The sequence below is a fragment of the Hoplias malabaricus genome, chromosome 3 (genome assembly GCF_029633855.1).
Source record: "Hoplias malabaricus isolate fHopMal1 chromosome 3, fHopMal1.hap1, whole genome shotgun sequence".
NCBI lineage: Eukaryota > Metazoa > Chordata > Actinopteri > Characiformes > Erythrinidae > Hoplias > Hoplias malabaricus.
In genome coordinates, this window is record NC_089802.1 from 35,388,692 (window position 1) to 35,409,487 (window position 20,796).

At 38.0% G+C, this 20,796-nt stretch overlaps 1 protein-coding gene across 1 annotated transcript in view; it reads right to left on the reverse strand.

Annotated features, from left to right (window-relative positions):
* Positions 1 to 20,796, reverse strand: part of prkg1b (protein kinase cGMP-dependent 1b) — a 198,856-nt gene that overhangs the window by 26,680 nt on the left and 151,380 nt on the right. Inside the window, exons 8-9 of the mRNA XM_066664373.1 lie at positions 8,602 to 8,667; positions 1,635 to 1,709 (exon numbers count right to left, since the gene is read on the reverse strand). Coding sequence (XP_066520470.1) covers positions 1,635 to 1,709; positions 8,602 to 8,667 — 141 coding nt within the window. The remainder of the gene's footprint in view (positions 1 to 1,634; positions 1,710 to 8,601; positions 8,668 to 20,796) is intronic.

Sequence of the window (20,796 nt, forward strand, 5' to 3'; positions counted from 1 at the left end):
AACGACTGTGGTGTGTACGTGGCTGAATTTGAACTTTTTTTTATTTATTCACAGTTTGAATTAACATAGGAACGAATTTATAACTTGAGCTGTTCAGTTTTGTTGCATTTTTGGACTTTAATTTCATGCAGTTAATGCTCTCCCGAATTTAGGGTGGGTTCCTACCTAAATATTCTGAAACAGCAAAGCCTACATATGGAGCAGGGCTAAAACAATATCCTAATCCCTTTTAATGATTTTCAACCTTTGGAGTCTCTTTGCCATTTTTTTGTTGTAAGCAGTGAGAGTGTGGAGCCTAGCATGTCTGACTGAGCCCATTTCTTTTTTTTTTTTTTTCTTTTTTTTTACTCGTTTACTGACACTAGGGTTTCATAAACACGTTAGATGGGTTTCCAGTGCACAAACAGAATACAGAGATTTCAAAATGTGAGGAACCGTTATTGTTATTATTACAATTATGAACGTTGCCTTTAAATGGTACAGCAAAATAATACATGTGGTGAAGCCAGAATAATTCTGTGTTCCATTAAATTCCTAAGAAATGACCACTTTCCAGTTAAACATTCCGAAAACACTATGCCAATCCTTTTACCCATTGTTAGCTTGTTCCCAGTTAGCATTGTTAAGGACAGCAGCTGGACAGTTACTGTGTGTTCAACTCATTTAATGAGACACAAATAGATAGAAGCACTCACAAATTGTATAATACAACTGCATTTAGACACTGATGTGTGGGCAGCCATCTTGGATTTTGAACACTAGGTTGGCCAGGATCCCCTGATTGTCCAGTACTTCTGATTTGTGGGTGCATTTCACTTGAAATGTCCTGCTTAGAACTCTTCTTAGAAATGTAGACATCCGAGTTCAGATGAAATGCAGTATAATTACAGCACCATTTAATATGGAAGCAAATTAATTTGAATAATAAGCAAGCAAATGATGTTGTTGAGCTATATCAGTACTAACATACAGGAACACTTGGCTTTACTTTGTTCCTTATTTTTGCTTAACTGTTGTATAAAAGCAATAAAACACCAAAGGTTATACTGCATCAAAGTTGGATGGCAACATATGCTCCTTACACACGCTGCGTAGGGCCCAGCAAATTGGCGTAGGTTCCGTCATATCCCATTCCCATCAAGTTAGGGTGTGTTAGTGTGTCATCAGAAGATGAAGCGAAACTACACTTCAAGATATGAAAGTGGGAAAAAAAAGGCCACAAGACAGAGCTCCGGGAACAGCAGTGAGGTAAACATGTGAGGTTAGATTGTTAATAAATTATAGTCTACGAACACAGCCGCAGAATATATTTGGATGTGACGTGCACTGTGCAGCACAGTATTATTACTAGTATTAGTACTAGTGGAGAGTCAGGTGCAACTGTCAAAAAATGATCACATTTTGGATCACAAAAAAGATCCTGTTCTACCTAACAAGTTCAATCCTTCTTGTGTTCCATTGCTTATGTTTGTGAGTGGAATCTTACAAATTTGGCAGGCAATGTGAATCTTTCAAGAACTAATAATATGGCAACTCAGAGTGTGTACATATTTATAAATACTGTAAAGAAAACATATAGTTACAAATGACTTTGTACATATGATACATATGCATATACTGAGAAAGAAACTTACTTTGCTTTAGCTCCAGCGTCATCATAGCCTTTGTTTGACACGTCATCCAGACCTCCAATCAAATGTTTGAAGGAACTGAAAAAATTAAAACAGGTTAGTTATAATCATCAAGCACATGATAAATTCTGTTTTCTTTACTCTTTCAGTCAGAAGAGTTAATATATGTACCAAACCCAAGACAGACAGACTGATAACAGAGTTTTAGATGTTTGGAGAAGTGCTACAATCAGTGGTGTATGTAATATAATCCTTCTTCCAGGAAAGGTATGGTCACAAGGTTCTCACCAAATATCTTGGGCTCTGATTAACTTGTTGAAATGCATGAAACATCTTAGAATATCCAGCCTCTATCAACAAAGAAACTGAACTGTGTATCAGTCTGGTCCTCTGTTTTTGGACCATTTTGTTCTAAAATAAGCTAAATCCCCAAAGCACCTAAGCATCTACAAAGCATTTAAGGTAAAAATGTAGTGAGGGAAAAAGCACTTTAATTTCTCTAATATACTCAGAAAAATCTCAGGAAATTACAAGCCCATGTCCAGAAATGATGGGAAAATTCAAGACACTTTGTAAAATACAAGAAAGGAAAAAAAAACGAATCTGCAATACATTAATCCTTGTTTTTCTCAGTGTGTTCACTGAATACCTATTTTAATTTGGGAAATTTAGAATCTGATGCCTGCAATACACCCCAAATAATTGTGACAGAGGCAAATTAAGAGTAAAATTTACATAATATTCAAAATACATTTCAATCTTTAATCATTACATAATAAGCAGGTGAGATTTATCAAACACTTTAAAACATTGAGGTAATCTGGAGAAATCTGTGTATGGAAACACTGTGAACATTCATGAAATTTGAGCCCTCAAACTGCACAGCATGAGAAACTGTCACAATACTGTGATAAATATAGCCAAATGGGCTTGGGAGCAATTTGGAAAACCCTTGTTAGATAACCCAGTCCACCACTTCATCAAGAAATGCAGCATGAAATACAAGGAGAAAGCCACACTATAAGTCTATGCTGAATAACTAATGAGTTCTCTGGACCCAAGCTTATCTCAGATGGTCCAAAAGACTGTTAAAATTCCATGTTTCAGCTTTTTTTTATAAAACAAAATTGATGTGTTTTCCATTCTGGGACATAAACTGCCATCAAGACTATGTGTTATCCTGGGAAGTCCATGGTTATGTCAGCAAGGCGACCATGAACAGCTGAGTAGCTGAACTCTTGTATCAAGTAAGAATGCACAAAAAGTCCATTTGCAAAACTTTAACAAATGATATCCTCAGTTCCCAAATGATTAAACAGTGTAATTAAAAAGGAAAGTTGATGTACCACAGTGGTAAGCATGGAAATACTTTTTGGAGTGTGTTGCCGGTGTTAAATGAGTTTATGTTTAAAATACAATCAAGCCATTCAGTGAGTTGGATCAATTTGTACTTTTGCAGTTTGGAAAAAGAGAATGAACAAAGCAAACATTCTTGTTTTTATTGCATTTTACAAAATGTCCCAACTTTTCTGGAAATGGGGATTATACAAAAATCCATACTTTAGTAAACATAATTAGTAATTCCCCAACTGTGGTGTGAAAAAATATGCAAATTTCTCAGAATATCTCTCAGTGGAATGTTATAGGCAAAATTTTCAGATGAAACAATTTCCATTGCCATTAGCTTTGTCAAATGTGCCACTTTATATTCTGCAGCCAGGGGGCGATGGCATGCCTGGCCTATTTTAGAGGGACATCTTGCACTCAATTAAAGCCCACTGTAGCCTGGGGCTGGATTGAGTTAGTCCATTTGGCTGTGGCAAATATATCTCTACCCGCACAGCACACACAGTGCATGCATACTGCTGGAAACTAATCTGTGCTCTATCAGAGAAAAACAATAAAATATTTTTTTCTTTTTTTATCGTTCTCTAAGGTAGCTTTGTACTGCTTTTGTTCAGTTAAATTATTAATTCATACTTTAAGTTGTTTACAAAGCCTAATGAAGTTAAATGTTTACTTAAAATAATACCACCACAATCAAGTATAATGATGACTGAAAATAATTTAGGTGCTTAAAACAGATTACCTGTTAGCAACTTATCATTAAGGAGATTATGGAGCAAGCAAAACCCTGATGAAATGTATTCAGGAGTGTGACACGCTGGGAACTTAAATTGCTCTTAATTTCATTTCCTTCTTGATTGAGCCATTTGTCATAATTTGAGAAATTTGCAGGCGGGGAATTTTCTTTTCTCCTGTTTGCCATCTGTACTACATGAAGCACAAGAGGAAATAATATTATATTTTATTATTCCAGTTTTGCATCATGACAGTGATTTACACATGGTACACTCTTGATGGGCCTTTAACACAGATATTCATTCATTCATTGTCTGTAAGCGCTTATCCAGTTCAGGGTGACGGTGGGTCCGGAGCCTACCCCGGAATTACTCGGCATAGGGCCAAGGCACACACCCTGAAGGGGGCGCCACTCCTTCACAGGGCGACACATACTCACACATTCACTCACACCTACAGACACTTTCGAGTCACCAATCCTCCTACAAACATGTGTTTTTGGACTGTGGGAGGAAACGGAAGCACCCGGAGGAAACCCACGCAGACACAGGGAGAACAGACCGCACTCCTCACATACAGTCACCTGGAGCAGGACTTGAACCCACAACCTACAGGCCCCAGGAGCTGTGTTGACTGTGACACGACCTGCTGCACCACCGTGGTATTTTCAAATTACAAGAAAATGTTTAAACAACAATAGTTGTTTTATAGAATCTTATCCCCAAACAATAACTATGGTGGACCAAAGGGTAATAAGATTTTTAAAAATGCAAAACTTTATGCTTCATTTCAGACTGGTTTGATGTGAAATAAAGATTTAGGGGAAATAAATTCCATATATCACTATGGTTAAAGGAACAATAAATATGGATTTATTTATTTATTTGTTTTATTTTAGGCACCAGTGAAACTACATGTGTATTATTTGGAAGGTTATGATGGAAGAATAGTTTCCACTCTGGAAAAATATGTTTTCTTTGGGGGCTATTTTGTTTTTACAATGGCCATAGAATGGATCATTTCTCATCAAACAACTCTTAAGCAGCTTTCACACATGCACAATAACCTAAGGTAATGACTTCACCTGTAGGAGCTGTCCATAATATTTGTACCAGACATTACCCAGATATTTATACTACTAGCCCCCTAGTACAAAGTGTGGGAAATATACGAGCAAACAGGAACAGTTTAAATGGCAATACTACATGATATTACATCATGCCTAAAGCTCACAGAACGTTTCCAGCTGGGAGACATCTCTTATGTGGGAAATCTCTGACTATATGCTATAGGTGTGAAAAGACATCTCTGGGAAAAAGTCAACACAAAATTTAAATCTACAATTAATATAGAATAAGTCATAATTATTTTTCCTAAATAAATCTACTAAATATGTACCCCTGAGGGTACCACCACAGTGAAAAGTTTTTCTAACAGTGTACATACTAATTAATATGGATTAATGAATCCATATCCCATACAAACAGCTTATGGGGAATAACATACAGCTCAAATGCTGCAAACATGACATAACCTCATCCAAATGAAGAGTATTAATATGGGACTGACCTCAAGCTATCACATGCCAATGGGCATAGTGACGCTCATGCACTGCTGCTCCAGAATGTCCCATTCTATTTCATGCTTTTCAATGAAGATTATATCACACTGTATTCATAGTTGAATTCCACATCCAATTAGTCCATCTTACTTAACTTAAATCCATCAATATAAAGGTTGTCTAAATATATGTGAATATCAATTATAAAAAACACAGTGCATCTAGCAATGTATGCATGCTACAAAACTTCACCACTTTCTCAAACCACTAATAGAGTTAATCCATTGTTGCAAGGATCAGGAGTAGATTAAGGCATCTGAGGGTAACGGCATTAGCTACTGCAAGACTTACAGGTCTGATTGGTAACACTTTATCATTTTTAGAGTGTAACCATATTTACATTGTAATTTCCCTGCACTTACAGTGTATCATGCCATATTTAACAGTGTTCTTTCCCAGTACCTTTAGTGTAACATCTCCCTAAGAATCAATACATATTTCTAAGCAGTTCCTACTTGTAAGATTAAGTACAGTGAGCAACCACAGAGTAACCACTGGGTACGTTGTTTCAACCATTTGATGAAGTCTGAATATTCATTCATTCATTCATTCATTGTCTGTAAGCGCTTATCTAGTCAGTTAGTCCTTCAAAGGGCGACACACATTCACACATTCACTCAAACACTCGCACCTATGGAAACTTTTTGAATCCAATCCACCTAGCAATGGGTCTTTGGACTGTGGGAGGAAACCGGAGCACCCGGATGAAACCCACGCGGACACAGGGAGAACACACCACACTCCTCACAGACACCCGGAGGAAACCCACGCAGACACAGGGAGAACACACCATACTCCTCACAGACAGTCACCCGGAGGAAACCCACGCAGACACAGGGAGAACACACCACACTCCTCACAGACAGTCACCCGGAGGAAACCCACGCAGACACAGGGAGAACACACCACACTCCTCACAGATAGTCACCCGGAGGAAACCCACGCTGACACAGGGAGAACACACCACACTCCTCACAGACAGTCACCCGGAGGAAACCCACGCAGACACAGGGAGAACACACCACACTCCTCACAGACAGTCACCCGGAGGAAACCCACGCAGACACAGGGAGAACACAACACAATTTAATTCCTTTTTTTTCACTGAAACTAAGTCATGTGTACATTAGATTTTTTGCTGGACTATTCCTTTAAATCCACCAAGGAAATTGCCAGACAGCATGGAACCTGACCTATTTTTCCCAGCAAACTGTCCTCCTAGCCTAACTATGCCACCAACACGCTGGGCTTTAGAATTCAGGAAATGTCAAGCTGGTTTATTCAGCTTCCTTAAACAATCTCCAGATGTGGGCTGGCCACATAAATTACTGATTCATATTTCATACTGGCTACTATGTCCTGTAGACACATACAGGTTAAAAGCTGTCTTGCTTTATCTGATACTTCCCACAGTTCAGACATGAAACTTGAGGCACAGGCCAGTTTGACTCAAATCACATAATTGCTTCACAGTCTAAGCGCCAGCACACAGCATGCTGGCCAAAACAAGCATTTTTTAATGGCCCTGTCATAAACCTATCAGGTCCACTGATGGACCTGCTTTAATGGCCTTTTCCCCCTGTGGAGCCATGCTCCTTTGGGAGTCAGATCTGGTAGGGGGCTGCTATTTTTAGGAGTGCCTTGGAAGAAGGTAGATCCAGACACCCTGGAGTTTCAGTGTCCATGGAGATCCAAAATCTATGAAGCATGCTGTGCAAGGTATTTCACCCAAGGCTGCTGTTCCTTCACACTCACAGCGGTGCTCCAAACGAGGCCGTTTGCTTTGTTCCCTGTTATTTTAGAGGCCTGGCCTGGGTACACTAATCAAGCATGTGTGCTTTCACACTACGTGAGTGTGTGTAGGATGATGCCATTAAAAACTTTTTGCATACACTGGCAAAGTAAAAAAAAAAAAAAAAAAAAAAAAAACAACAACAACAACAACAACAAAAACCTCAGGAACCTTTAAATACATGGTTCATTAAAAAAACTTTTTGTAAATGAGGAGTTTAAACAATCTCTAGATGCTTAAAGTTTATAGTGTGGAAATATCAAAAACCCACTTATATTTAATTATGATCAGAACCTTGCATTAAAAAATGCTTTACAGGAAAAAGAATGAATTCGGTAGCTGTAAAGTTATTGTAACAACATGATGAACATTAATGACACAAGCAAACAGTTTTTTTTCACTGACCATATATTTAATTTCTAAGTCAATATATGAAAATACCATGGGAGTTATGACTACTGCACAATATAATGATGTAACGTTCAACTATTTGTCATTGTACATAGTACAAAGGAATGTGTCTTCCGCCTTTAACCTATCTTACTGGGTATCAATCAATCGGTCAATCAAAATTTCTTTATACAGCGCTTTTTACAACTGATTATTTCACAAAGCAGTTTTACAGAATTAGTATAAGGACAGGTAGCAACGCAAATCAGAAAGCCCCATGTGGGCAAACCAAAGGTGACAGTGGCAAGGAAAAACTCTCTCGAGGCTGGAGGAAGAAACCTCAGGAGTAACCAAGTCTAACAAGGGGGACCCAACCTCCCCTGATAAAACTACTGATAGAAATGAAGAGTATAATCAGTCAAGTCTGTCATTATACTATAGTGTACTTATTAGAGTTACCTGGCAGACCTGTGTAGACCTTGCAGTCTCCATCAGATAAACAACATTAAACTTTCATATATGAGAAAAAGAAGAAACTCAATCTTTGGTCTTGCTTCCGATTTATAAGAGCAGTAATTGACTTGAGAAAAGGAACTTTGCAAATAATAATAATAATAATAATAAATAATCTGTTTTCTAATAACAATGTACAAGTCCTCAAAGTACCCACACCTCAACAACACTAAAATAGTTATGTTGCTAAATAATACAATGGCTCTTCACAATTTAAAGATTTTCCAGAATTTTTGAGGTGTTTATTAAAAGGAATACTAGGTAGTGTTTTACACTTAATTTACAGCTTTAAAATCATTGTGATACACCACTGACCTGAAATAGGGAGAACAGAGCCTCTGTTATTACTACTTCAGGCTCAGCACTGCAGAAACTGCACTATGTACTGACAACTGGAAAGTATTATTTTTCTGATTTGTTTTGTTCTGGTCAGAGCATAATTTAATGTTACTTCACATGTCTTTAGTTTTACAAAATACAAGTGAAAAAGGCTAGACATAATCAAAAATGTTGCATGAATAGATTGGTCTTTAATCTGACACACACAAATGCACACAGAAGAAAAAACTCACTCTCTGTCGATGACCAGGCAGGTGACCGCATCAGCAGCGATGACATTGGCTGTTCTAATGTCTTCTCTGTGGAGACAAACAAAAAAAAAGACATGTTGAGATGTTGAGCACTGCCAAATTCTTCTGATACTCCTGGTTAATTCATGAGTTATAGAACATAGTGGGAAGCAATTTATTAGAGCATTGAAACTAATGTAAACTTGTATCATATACTAATATCAAGAAAATATCTGTGAAATGCTTTGGTCAAAATACCACAAAGATCAAGCACCACACTAACTGCATGGAAGTGCAGAATGAAAGTGCCACAAAAGTAAACAGCTCGAGTTATAAATAAGTGTCTGTGGTAATTCACACAGTGAATAAAAACTTGTAGACAAGTTCAATTTCAGCCAGGGACAAGCTACAGTTGTTGTTTTTTTTTCCTCAAACATACCAATCCGCCATAAAAGACAAGGAGCTTCTAAACGTAAACAAACCCGAGAGAGCAGCAGTTCCCTACAATTGTAGACATTGCATTTAAGCTGTCATATTCAGAACAGCTGCTTTGAGTGCCTGTTTATTTTAATATGCCAAATTTATGCAAAAGATGTCTAAAGCCCCTCCAGTGTGTATAAATTAAAAGGTCTAAGTGACTAAGAATACCATAGGATCACTTCTACTATGTTTAACTTTCTTGTTTAATACCAAGTTTTCTAAATAAATTATATTATCTACATATAAGTGGGAACTGAAAAGGAAGTACCTAAGACCTTCTTTGAATTTCATGGTGGCAGAGCGAATTAAACTCCTGAAACCATGACCTTAACTTATCTTCATTTACTTTTTTTTCTTTTACTCTGTAAAATAATAAATAAATAAATAAATAAATAAGAATTTATAGAGTTTTAATGTGTTCTCAAGACTTTAGTACCTTAATCTACATTCTTACAAGTGTTATCACAATGCGAGGAGTTTGACTTTAGCCCCACTATCAATTATGTTATAACAACGCATGTTTTGGCAAAATGACAACATTAACAATACCAATTATTCAGTATGTTAATCACCATTTATTGATTAATCAATTAATTCACTAAAAGTATAATTATCTAAATTAAGAAAAATATCAAATCTTGAGAAGAACAGGTTATTACAACAGATAAAACATTACAAAACTGGAAAAATAAATGGAAAATAAGAATAAATTACAGAATATTGAATAGTGGTCGAAAACAAAGCCAAAGGATTCAAACAACTGAGCAACATTTCAAACTAACGCAAACAAAAAAGTATACAGAGGAACGGAATTAGGCAGAATATGGAGAACGCAAAAATGCATTGTCATGAAGATGTTAATTTCTAAGCTAAATGCTAATTTAACTGAGTGTTAGTGAGAGTGAGGTTAAATACAGAAACAAGGGAGATGACAAGCGACATCTATCAGCGCTCAGGAAAGGTGCACCACTGGGTGCACTCTGATGAGGATGGATCTGTGACAAAAATTACTAAATAATTAGAAACATAGCTTTATTCAGTGTGTTCTGCAGGGATATGTTTGACTTTGATAACAGGAATCACAGAACAGTTTCACATGCCCTGTGTTTAAAACGGGTATTTTTACACTACATATTGTACTGGAGCGCAAAGAGAATTTAGGTAGGCACTGCTGAACCCCTCTGCTTGCAAATCATTCGTAGAGGCACAACATTAGAAATTTTATTTTTGGCTTTATCATGGCTTTACTCTGCCATGGATGAGAAAAGAAGAACAAATGAACACTATAGAAATTCATAATTGCCCTCATTTGTTTTATATGCACTTTCATCTGACAAACACATGGGATGCACTTAATATTTGACAGAATTGTGTAATTAACCTTCTGCAGCTCCTCATGTAACGTGACATTGTCTAGAATTGAACGTTTCAGAAACAGCTTTAAACATGCTCATTAGTAGTTACATTGGGTGGTGTTATCTGCACTTATATTTATTTTCTGAGGGCAGGGAAAGTCTGAGTGTTTGATGTAGTTGTGTATTATGTAAGTTTGGTACGTTATACAGTTATAAATGGCTATAACCCAAATATATCAATATGAGCTTTCATTCCTCTGTCTGTTACATGGCTGATATACTTTTAAATATTTGTGAATGTCCATTACTCCATGTCAAGTGTGCTTAAGCTTTTGGAAAGGGTCTGGGGCATGTAATTCCTGTAGGGAATTTGAGTGTTGTGTTCTGTAGTTCTGCTCTGCAATCCAGGATAAAATTGACTTGGGGAACAGCAACATATAACAGGCTTAAAACCAACACAAAATATGTCCAAAAAGTGTGGAGACATTGCTTAGTGAATTCAGCTACTTCAACGTGCATTTTGTATAATCTCCACTATCCACTATCCACTAATATGCTTTATGTAACAAATACATTGTTAAATGACATGATGTTACTGGATTAGTATAAACACTCCAAGCACTTTCCAACTGCACACAAGGCAAACCAGTTACAGTTATTTTAACTATAGAATTACTGTGTATAGCTCCCCTCTGTGTCACTGGAGTTTTCCTGGCTGCTGTCCGATGAAGATTTGATGGAGTTGTACTGAGATTTGAAATGGCCCATGGTTCAGTGAAGCAGCCAGTTGAGATCCTACTAGTCTGAAATGGACTGTGGCTAGAGCTGTGCTACAGGTGGCTGTGAGTGTGGGAAGATTACGGGTGCAGAGGAACCCTGGCCTTCTTCCAGCTCTCGATGACAGTTTGTAGCAGCTGCACTGCACCAAAGCACCATGACCAGGTGGGCATGCAGGTTACACCCACAGATACAGTTGCGTGTAAAGTCAAACAACCAGGAAATAAGTTCACACACCCTCTATAGAGAATACACTTGAACACACACACACACACACACACACACACACACACACACAAAATCATATCAAGCAAAGAGTAAAGCAGAAATACAGTGTACACTTGGTCCTTTTTGTAATGCATCATTTGTGATGCGATGCTCAGCTGGTTGCTGCACTGTTACCAAACACATGCTACCTTTAAATACTTGTTGAAAGCAAGTGTTAGTCTATGAGCAGCTGCTCTATTGGAATGGACTAATGTCAGTAATTTACTGTACAGACACATGGATAGTGCTTGCATGATTTACTCAATCTGTGTTATCTGTGTTAATAATGATTTGGTAAATTAAACCAGACCCTTGATATAATTTTGGATTCAGTAGTTCTGAAGGCTTGATTTAAATGGAGCACAGCCTGTTGTTGCTAATTATAAGTCATGTAGACAAACAGTATCTTGAAAGTGGCTTTTACTATAGATCGCACCGACAAAAGATCAAATATTTTCGTTAATTTCAAATTAAAAGGTCATTTCTTATGACTGTCGCAAAAACGAAATCGAGTGGACTTCAAGAGTTTTAAGAATCAAATCTTTGGGAATGGACTCCTCTTTACTATCTCTGTTTACTTTTTCCACTGCTTTTGCTATAAACTGAGACACTGCTTAGAGGGACGGCTTTGGAAAAAGACTCTGAAAGTAAAGATTGATAGTTTAAAGCAATATCTGCCCGATACAACATGGTGGTGCAACAGGTAGTGCCACTGTCACACAACTCCATGGTCCTGGGGTTCTGGGTTTGAGACACAGGGAGAACACACCACACTCCTCAAAGACAGTCACTCGGAGGAAACCCACGCAGACACAGGGAGAACACACCACAATCCTCACAGACAGTCACCTGGAGGAAACCCACGCAGACACAGGGAGAACACATCACACTCCTCTCAGACAGTCACCCGGAGGAAACCCACACCCCACTCCTTGACATTTTCTGTTATATGGTAATCTTGAGCATGGCACCTAATCCCAAATGATGCTTTATCATTTTTGTGCTGCTCACAGATTCAGCATAGTTAGGCGCACACTAGGCACGAGCTAATTGAGGTTGTTTATCAGATGTCTGAAGAACAGGGGAATTCCCAGGAAAGAGTGAGAGTGGATGGTGCATATGCTCCATCCACAACCTGAAAGCAGCACATGGCCCTCCAACATATGAAGACGAGGGAACAGCTGTGAATCTTTGCCTCTTTCAAGAGATTGCACCAATGTTCACCAACAAATCCTGATGGATAGGGACCTGCTTTCCTGTAATGGCATAAAAATTGGCACGTTTCTGTTCCACTGCCTCAAGATGGTTCCTCCTTGGATACTGTTGTTCCTACACAGAAGACGTGTGAGAACAGATCACTCCCTGTGAGGAGACTTAACTAATGTCAGTCCTCTCCCTAACATGGTGTGATCAACATCACCCACAAGGAGCATTACATCATACATTCAGCCTCATTTCATCTCTCATCACACTAGCATTGAGTGGTATTTCCAAGTGGACTTTCAGACCTTTTAAGAAAGGATATTCTGAGAAAGCGAAAACCTAATACTGCAGGCATGCTTGGTTTAATTAATATAATATCAATATACATTATATGATCAAAGGTTTAGACACCATACTGAATTGTTTTCTTGAATTGTAATGATATACATACACACATACTTATTGTAACTCTTTTGGGATAACTATGGGATTTATCACCAATGTGAATGTGCAAGAAGGAATATAAATCTGTAATGAGAGTACCAAAGGTCACTATTATTTGGATTTTCTATACAGCTGTTAGTCCAGCTCTATTATTCAGTGATCCAGCTATTTACAGGGCTTTGAATAAGCTCAAGGACTAGCATTGGGCCAGTTAATTCCAGTGATGCTTTCCTCTCGTACCCTGAAGGATTTTATTGGACACTTTCAGGCTCCAGTTGCTGCTATACCTTGTTGAACCTCTGTTTTACTGTATTTTTTCTTATTTATTTTACATTATTATTTATTAACAGCTTTGATATTTTCCATATGGATTGGTCTGAGGACTGGTGTGTAGTATGCTGACCGTGGACAGGCAAAGTAATGGACCTTGCTTTTCAGTTTGCTTGACTCATTTCTCTCATTGTTTTCTACCACTTTCTGAAACTCTGACCATTCAGTTTGCTCCTTTTACTGCTCTTAGCCTCCATATTTCCAAATGTATCTAAATATGCCTTCTAATTGGTGAGATGCAGGTTAAAAAATAATTCAAGAATTCTTTCATTTTGTCTGGTTTCCTTGAATTGTATGGATATACATACACACACAAACATGTTTAGTGTAGCTCATACACTATGGGAGTTATCTGAATGTGCAAGGAGGTATGTTCCCTATCTTTGAGGGTCCCCCCCCCCCAAGTTTTTCTCAGAGTGTAGGATCTCCATAGTTGTGGACAATTGAATCAATATGCAGTAAAATATTTTTACTAAATAGGGACATGACGGTTCACTTTGCATAAAAACCTGTTTAACATCAAAGGCGTGTGAAGCCTTTAATCCACAACATCACAAGCATTGTTATGTCTGCTCTTCAGGGGAACTCTTAAGTAGACCCATTTAGACAGAGTGTGATTCTCAAAATATTGTTTAAGATGAAAGCCTGAGCTTGTCAACAAAAAAGAGCCCTGATTGATTTGCTAAAACACTAAGGCCGCTAACAAACACCTAAGATTGTGTGCTAATTAGAAATGGGGAGTGAAAGGCAAGATCAAAGGAACAGAGATCAAGAACACACATAATGCGAGAGCAACACCTCTTCAACCTAAAACTAATACATCAACCAGCATATTACTGTTTCTCATCATTGGCAGTGAGCTTACAGACATCAAAGAGACAGCGATATTTAGCAAGACAGTGGCTCTGCATATGGAGAAGGAAAAAAAATGGAAGCATCTGGAGTATTGTAATTTCCAGTTATAAACACAAATGGCCCTCAAAGTTCATCATTACCAGAAATGTAGACATGATTATGATGTAACTGCCGAGACATGACAGAAAACATTGCACAAGTCATTAGCAAATACTCACATTTGGAAATTCTCCTGAGATTCTCTTATTTGACTGATATTAATGTTTGTGTACACTTCATAAGCAAGCCCATTTTGAGCTGGAAACAAAGCCAAGCAAATGGGTCCGGTTAGTGTATCCCTTTCAGTTCTTTAGTCTGCTACATTAGCTTATTGTTGAAGGACTGATGTTATAAGAACTTTCCATTTGATGTACAAACAGACAACCTGGATCTGTTTCCTGTATAAAAAATGTGAACAAAAATGCAGGGTTCATTTCTTAGGGCACCCATATTTTTGATTATTTCATGAACTCATAACGATGAGAGGGCACTGTCACATGATAAATTGGAAATATGAGCTTAAAAAACCACTTCAAGGCAGCTTAAGTCTCATGTCCCATCTAAGGGTGGGCAGTATGCCAGTAAAAAAGCATCACAATACCCGAAGCCAGATTTGTGAACAAGGTGGAACGTACCAAATGTAACAGAAAATACAGCAGATTCAATAAAAAGATGAAGAGTGAGTAAACCTGTGGAAAAAGAATGGTATATGTCTCCTTAAATATTGTAAAATTACATCCAGTGGATTATTAATTAATTCAATAATTCATTCACCGTCTGTAAGCACTTAACCAGTTGAGGGTGTCAGTGGGTCCAGAGCCTACCCAGGAATCACTGGGTGCAAGACAGGACACACCCTGGACAGGGCACTAGTCCATCGCAGAGAGAAAGGCTGAGCTTGAGCCGACAACCTACCATGCTGCCCTCAGTCATTATTATTGTGGTGTATAAGATGCTTTTACTGCATTAGCTGTTTATAAATAAAATGAAGTCCATCCATCCATCCATTATCTGTAACCGCTTATCCAATTTAGGGTCGCGGGGGGTCCAGAGCCTACCTGGAATCATCGGGCGCAAGGCGGGAATACACCCTGGAGGGGACGCCAGTCCTTCACAGGGCAACACAGACACACACACTCACTAAAATGAAGTCATAATGTAATATGCCTTAAACTGATATAGATATAGGTGCAGCATATTCATCTATCAATGTACCTGTAAAGAATAAATTTATTCACTTATAGCGGACTGCCACGTAACCAAATGAATACATACCCTGAATCATTGGGCACAAGGCAGGAATATGCGCTGGAGGGGCTGGCAGTCCTCACAGGGCAACACACACACATTCACACACACCTATGGATAGTTTTTTGAGGCGCCAATCCACGTATCAACATGTGTTTTTGGACTATGACAGGAAACCAGAGCACCCGGAGGAAACCCACGTGGACACGGGGAGAACACACCCATTTTTACTCAAGACTTTTGTGTAAAAATAATTCGAGATAGGTGTAATTTGTAAAAAAGTCAAGGCATGTCAGACTACACCAGAGTGTCTGAAAACCCCTCAGACTCCAGGGGGTTAACTGTTACATGTGAATGTACAATTAGAAACTGATGAACACCAAATGACGCTAAAGTTAGCGTGTGGTCATATTATAAGATTTGGTGATACACAACTTTTGGAAGGTCAAAATCACTTATTTTTCATTTTTCATTCCATCACTACTGACACTGTGACAGGCTCATGGATTCTTGACAAATGTGTCACCCATATGCTGTCTAACACAGACAAGCTCCTTCGTTAGCCTTCTCCTGCACCTGCTGTCAGCACTCTGCTGCCGTTTGATCTTTGCAGGTAATGCAAGACTTGGAGAGCATCATCATCTCACACACCACACACACACACACACACACACACACACAGACATACACACCTTTTTCACAGTTTGTTGACTACCGCCACACACTCTAGAGTTATGGGGATTAAGATGCTGTGGCAGTGTGTCTAGTTTGATGAAGTACTTAATTTGGAGAAGTAAAGGAAAGCAATGGGAAAAAAATATTTTGCAGGTTCCAAAAGTAGTGACAACAAACTATGGACCTTAAAATTGAAGCAAGGCCAATTCTAAGACAGAACGATGGTTAGCATTGCACAAATTCAATTACTTAGCCCATTAACTGCAAGCTCAATTTATTTCAGTTAAGTAAGAATAAACAGAATAAGCTTTAAATGTAAATGATTTGTAAATGGCCTGTAACTTCACAAGCTTCATACATCACTGGAAAGTAAAGTAAAACGTCTCTCTGGATATCAGTCTAACTGCCTGGCTTGTCTTATTATCTTAGGCCAAATTCAGAAGTGTCTGAGAAACTGAACAAAATTTTGGAAAGAAGGTTTTGAATTTGCCTGGGCATGGTTTACAAATACAAAATGTAACTACTAACCACTTTAAAATGCAAAAACAAAACCTGTTTTTTAAAATGAACACAATACTTGTTTTACAAAAACAAACAAAAGTTTCATACAAACAAAGGAAGCATTTTATTCTTCATCATCAGTAGGTGGTGGTGACTGTGGAGAATATTTTGAATTGTTTGTGTAGAACTTATAAAGAGGCATTTAAAATGTTAGAAAAAACTGCATTTTAATTCCTTCATTTTTTGTCTATAACCGCTTATCCAGTTCAGGGTCGCGGTGGGTCCGGAGCCTACCCAGAATCACTGGGTGTCAAATAATGATGTTTGACATGTGTGTCGTGGTTTCTAAAAAAATTTTTCCATCAGTTCTTTCCACAAATGCTATTTCTGTATTGACATCTTGCAAGTATAGCTTTGCAAGGCAAGACCAGGCACACATATTCATAGAGCACATTTCTTATAAATGTATTGTATTTTTGATTATTTTATTTATTTTTTCCCCCTTAGTTCATGTTTTAAGCCTTATTTTATTAACTATTTTGAATAGTCTATGTACTGTGCCGGAATCTGTTTAGTAAATCACATGTTATATATACGTTCTGTCTAAATTTACAAAGAAAAATCTGAATCTGTTGATAAAATCTAGGCTTGGGTGCATTAAAAATGGTCTATGATGATGAGATTTTGTGCTCAAGCTTGGCACTTGGGCTTGTAATTTTGTAACATATACTGAGCAGATGGTAACTGTCAGCTTGGAAGTCTCAAGACAGTATTCCTTACTTCACAGGATACAGATAAATCTGCGAATCCTTTATCTGATATAATGGTTGTGCTTAAAGCCAACTACTGCTGCTGTTTGAAGTGCTTTCAGAAAGCTGAACCTGGCCAAGCAGTGAAGGACAAATTGGAAAAAAAAAATCAAGGCTTTCTTTATGAAAAGATGGATTAAGACCAGTGTCTTTTTTTAGTGCTCAACAGTGGAGAGAGAAGGTCTATATTATCTCTCACTACTACTTTCATCACCAGGTCCCCAGTGTGCCCACTCATTCCATGTCTTGAGGAATCAATAAAATCTCCTGCAATGACCAGTGACCCCAGTGTCTCTTTCATTCGCTTAGAATGGCTCTGACTTAATCCTGGGTATATGGTTTCTACCTGCATGTTGGGTTTGTGTGTGTGTGCGTGTATTTGTGTTCACCCATTTGTGTGATGCCACTGCATTTGCGGGAATCTGCTTCAGGATCAGTGAGTAGATGCACCTCAATACAGTTGTGAAACTGCACAAAGACGTATTGAGTAGATTAAAACAACACTAAAAGCTTTCATTACCTGTGTTTACCAAAATACAAATCTGATGCATTAAAGTGATGGGCAAAAATCCAGCATTAATTGGATCTTTGTTGTCGCTGCTAGCACTTGAATCCACCTCATCTGCATTCCACTAGGTGTCCCTACTGCATCTGCTGTCACACATATTGGCCCATCTACATTCATCTAACCTACACTATAGCTCTGTCCCAAAACATAGTGAGACAGCTAACCGATTTCTGTCCTCATGAAGTAGAGAGGGGCTCTATTCGCCAAAATAATTACTTTGAAGATTTTGGAGCACAAAGCAGGCAAAGCAGGCAAAGCAGGCAGTGTTTATACAAGCATTAATTTCAGACACAAATCCTCCCTCAGTACGCTGCTATATTAGCTATATTAACATTCTGCTCGTTTCAGACACAACCAATGTTTCAGAACGATGGATTCTGCTCTTCATGTTTTTATCACGATTTTAATTATTTCTGCTCTGGAAGAAGAGCGAAATAGACGGGAGTTGTGCTTGCGTTGCACCATGGGATTGGCTTAGCGGCTGAGGACCAGTTTGATGCTGCCTTCAAATTTGGCCAGATTAAGGCATCTCAGTAGGCGGTATATTTAAGGTATCCAAAAACTGGAACAGCCTACATGTTGGGTGTGCGCACACTATGATGTAAAATACTCTCTATGTAGACAGGACATTACGTTTTGTGACACTCTATGTAAGCAAATTTGTAGATGACACTTAATTACTTATTCAGGTGCTGTGATTTCTCAATGTTTTGCTAATGCACTTTGTAAATAAACTCCAAAGAAAAGCACTTAAAGAAGAATGGGTCACTCTGCTCAATGTCAATGGTGGACTAGAAGCATATAAAGCCCCCTGGTAGTAGGTTGTGAAGCAGTGGAACTGTTTTCTCTGGAGTGATAAAGCTACATCTAATAATACTCATACACATTTGTGAAGCATTTATGATCCAGAAGTAATCATCCAGCTAATTGAATCTAATCTAATCTAATTTAATCACTTGAGCAGTTTCAAGGTGTGACAAAGCATACATTGTATATCTATACTGTGTAGGTTCATTCAGACACTGCTCATACAGAATTTACTGGGCCCCACCAGCATTTTCATACCAAAAATATATAGAAAATGCTGTTATTATAAAAAAAAAATACTGGCATAATATGCAGTTTAAACAACGTGTTTAGCAAAAAGCCAACAAAATTAGATATCTGAGATTGTTCTGAAATAAAACTACTACAATACCAGCATCCAGTTGTTCTCTACCTCTTAAAACAAGACATAAATTAGCAGTGGTGTCAAACACATGAAGCTGGAAGATTTACTTTAAAATCTCTATATACACTTACCCCTCTTCCACTTGTCTGCAGCTTGAAATCCCCATCCCCAATTGGTCCATATTGGTTGCTTAGGTATATGATTTAAGAAACCCTGGAACACTGCAGTTGGCACTGACTGATTATTTCCCTCATGATAAAGCTGTTATACCCAAAACATGGAAATATTAATAAAAACTTAATTTTCTCCGGAGGAGGTCTTTGACAATGGCAGTAGTAATAGAAGATGAAATAGGTTAAATAACTCCTCCATAGTTCATGTAGGCATTGACATCCTGAGCTATTGTATTATAACAATTAAATACTCCTCAAAGGATCTTGAGCTCTTAACACCACATTTTCAATTAATTTTATTTGTCCATTTCTACTCTCTGGTTTGTGATGATGTGTCAACACAACAGGTTAAACCACAAATGAGAATCTCTGGTGGAGTCCTTCAGTGCTGCAGGCAGGCACTGTCCAGGTACAAATGTGAAGCTTTAAGCTGCGCTAAGCACTGTTGCTGTTGGAGTTGTCTAAATTAATAAATATGGTTATAAAATAGTTAATGAAATGAACACATCCTTAAACAAATAGCTACATGAGTTCAGCTTGGAGTGATAATGTATATCACTGAGATTACTGTGGCAGCACGGTGGCGCCGCAGGTGGTGTCGGAGTCACACAGCTTTAGTGCCACTCTGGGTGACAGGTCTGTGAAGAGTTTGTTGTGTTCTCCCCGTGATCACGTGGGTTTCCTCCCACAGTCCAAAAACACATGTTGGATGGTGGATTGGCGAATCAAATGTGTCCCTGGGTGTGTGTGAATGTGTGTGTGTCATCCATTGAAGGATTGGCGCCCCCTCCAGTGTGTGTTCCTGCCTTGCGCCCAATGATTCCAGGTAGGCTCCGGACTAAAAAGAAGCCTAGATTCATTCAGGTAAGATTTCCTAAAGAATTGATCATTTAATGGATTACATAGTGGATTACATAGACTAGGTGTGATTAATTTATACAGAGCAATTGCCATAAAACAGCCATGGTGCACTTTGTAAAATATATACTAGGAAAGATGGCTAAAACATAACATTTTATCTATAAAATATATCTACTCTTATTTACAATCAGTCTAATTTCCTTTAACTGTTAAATAAATATTTTAAAATGTAAGTATTGACAAACCTATGCCATTATTGTGGCATTTATTTATTTAATTAAATATCATGTCAATTTCAAATCAAGTCACCCAGTATTATAAAACAGGAGGTGTTTGTATACCCATTTTGTAGGTTATTTGGATAGATTACATACATAGTTGAATATAAATAAGATTAAGCATTCAGTGCAGAATAGCCCCATCATATGTTTTTCCCTGTGAT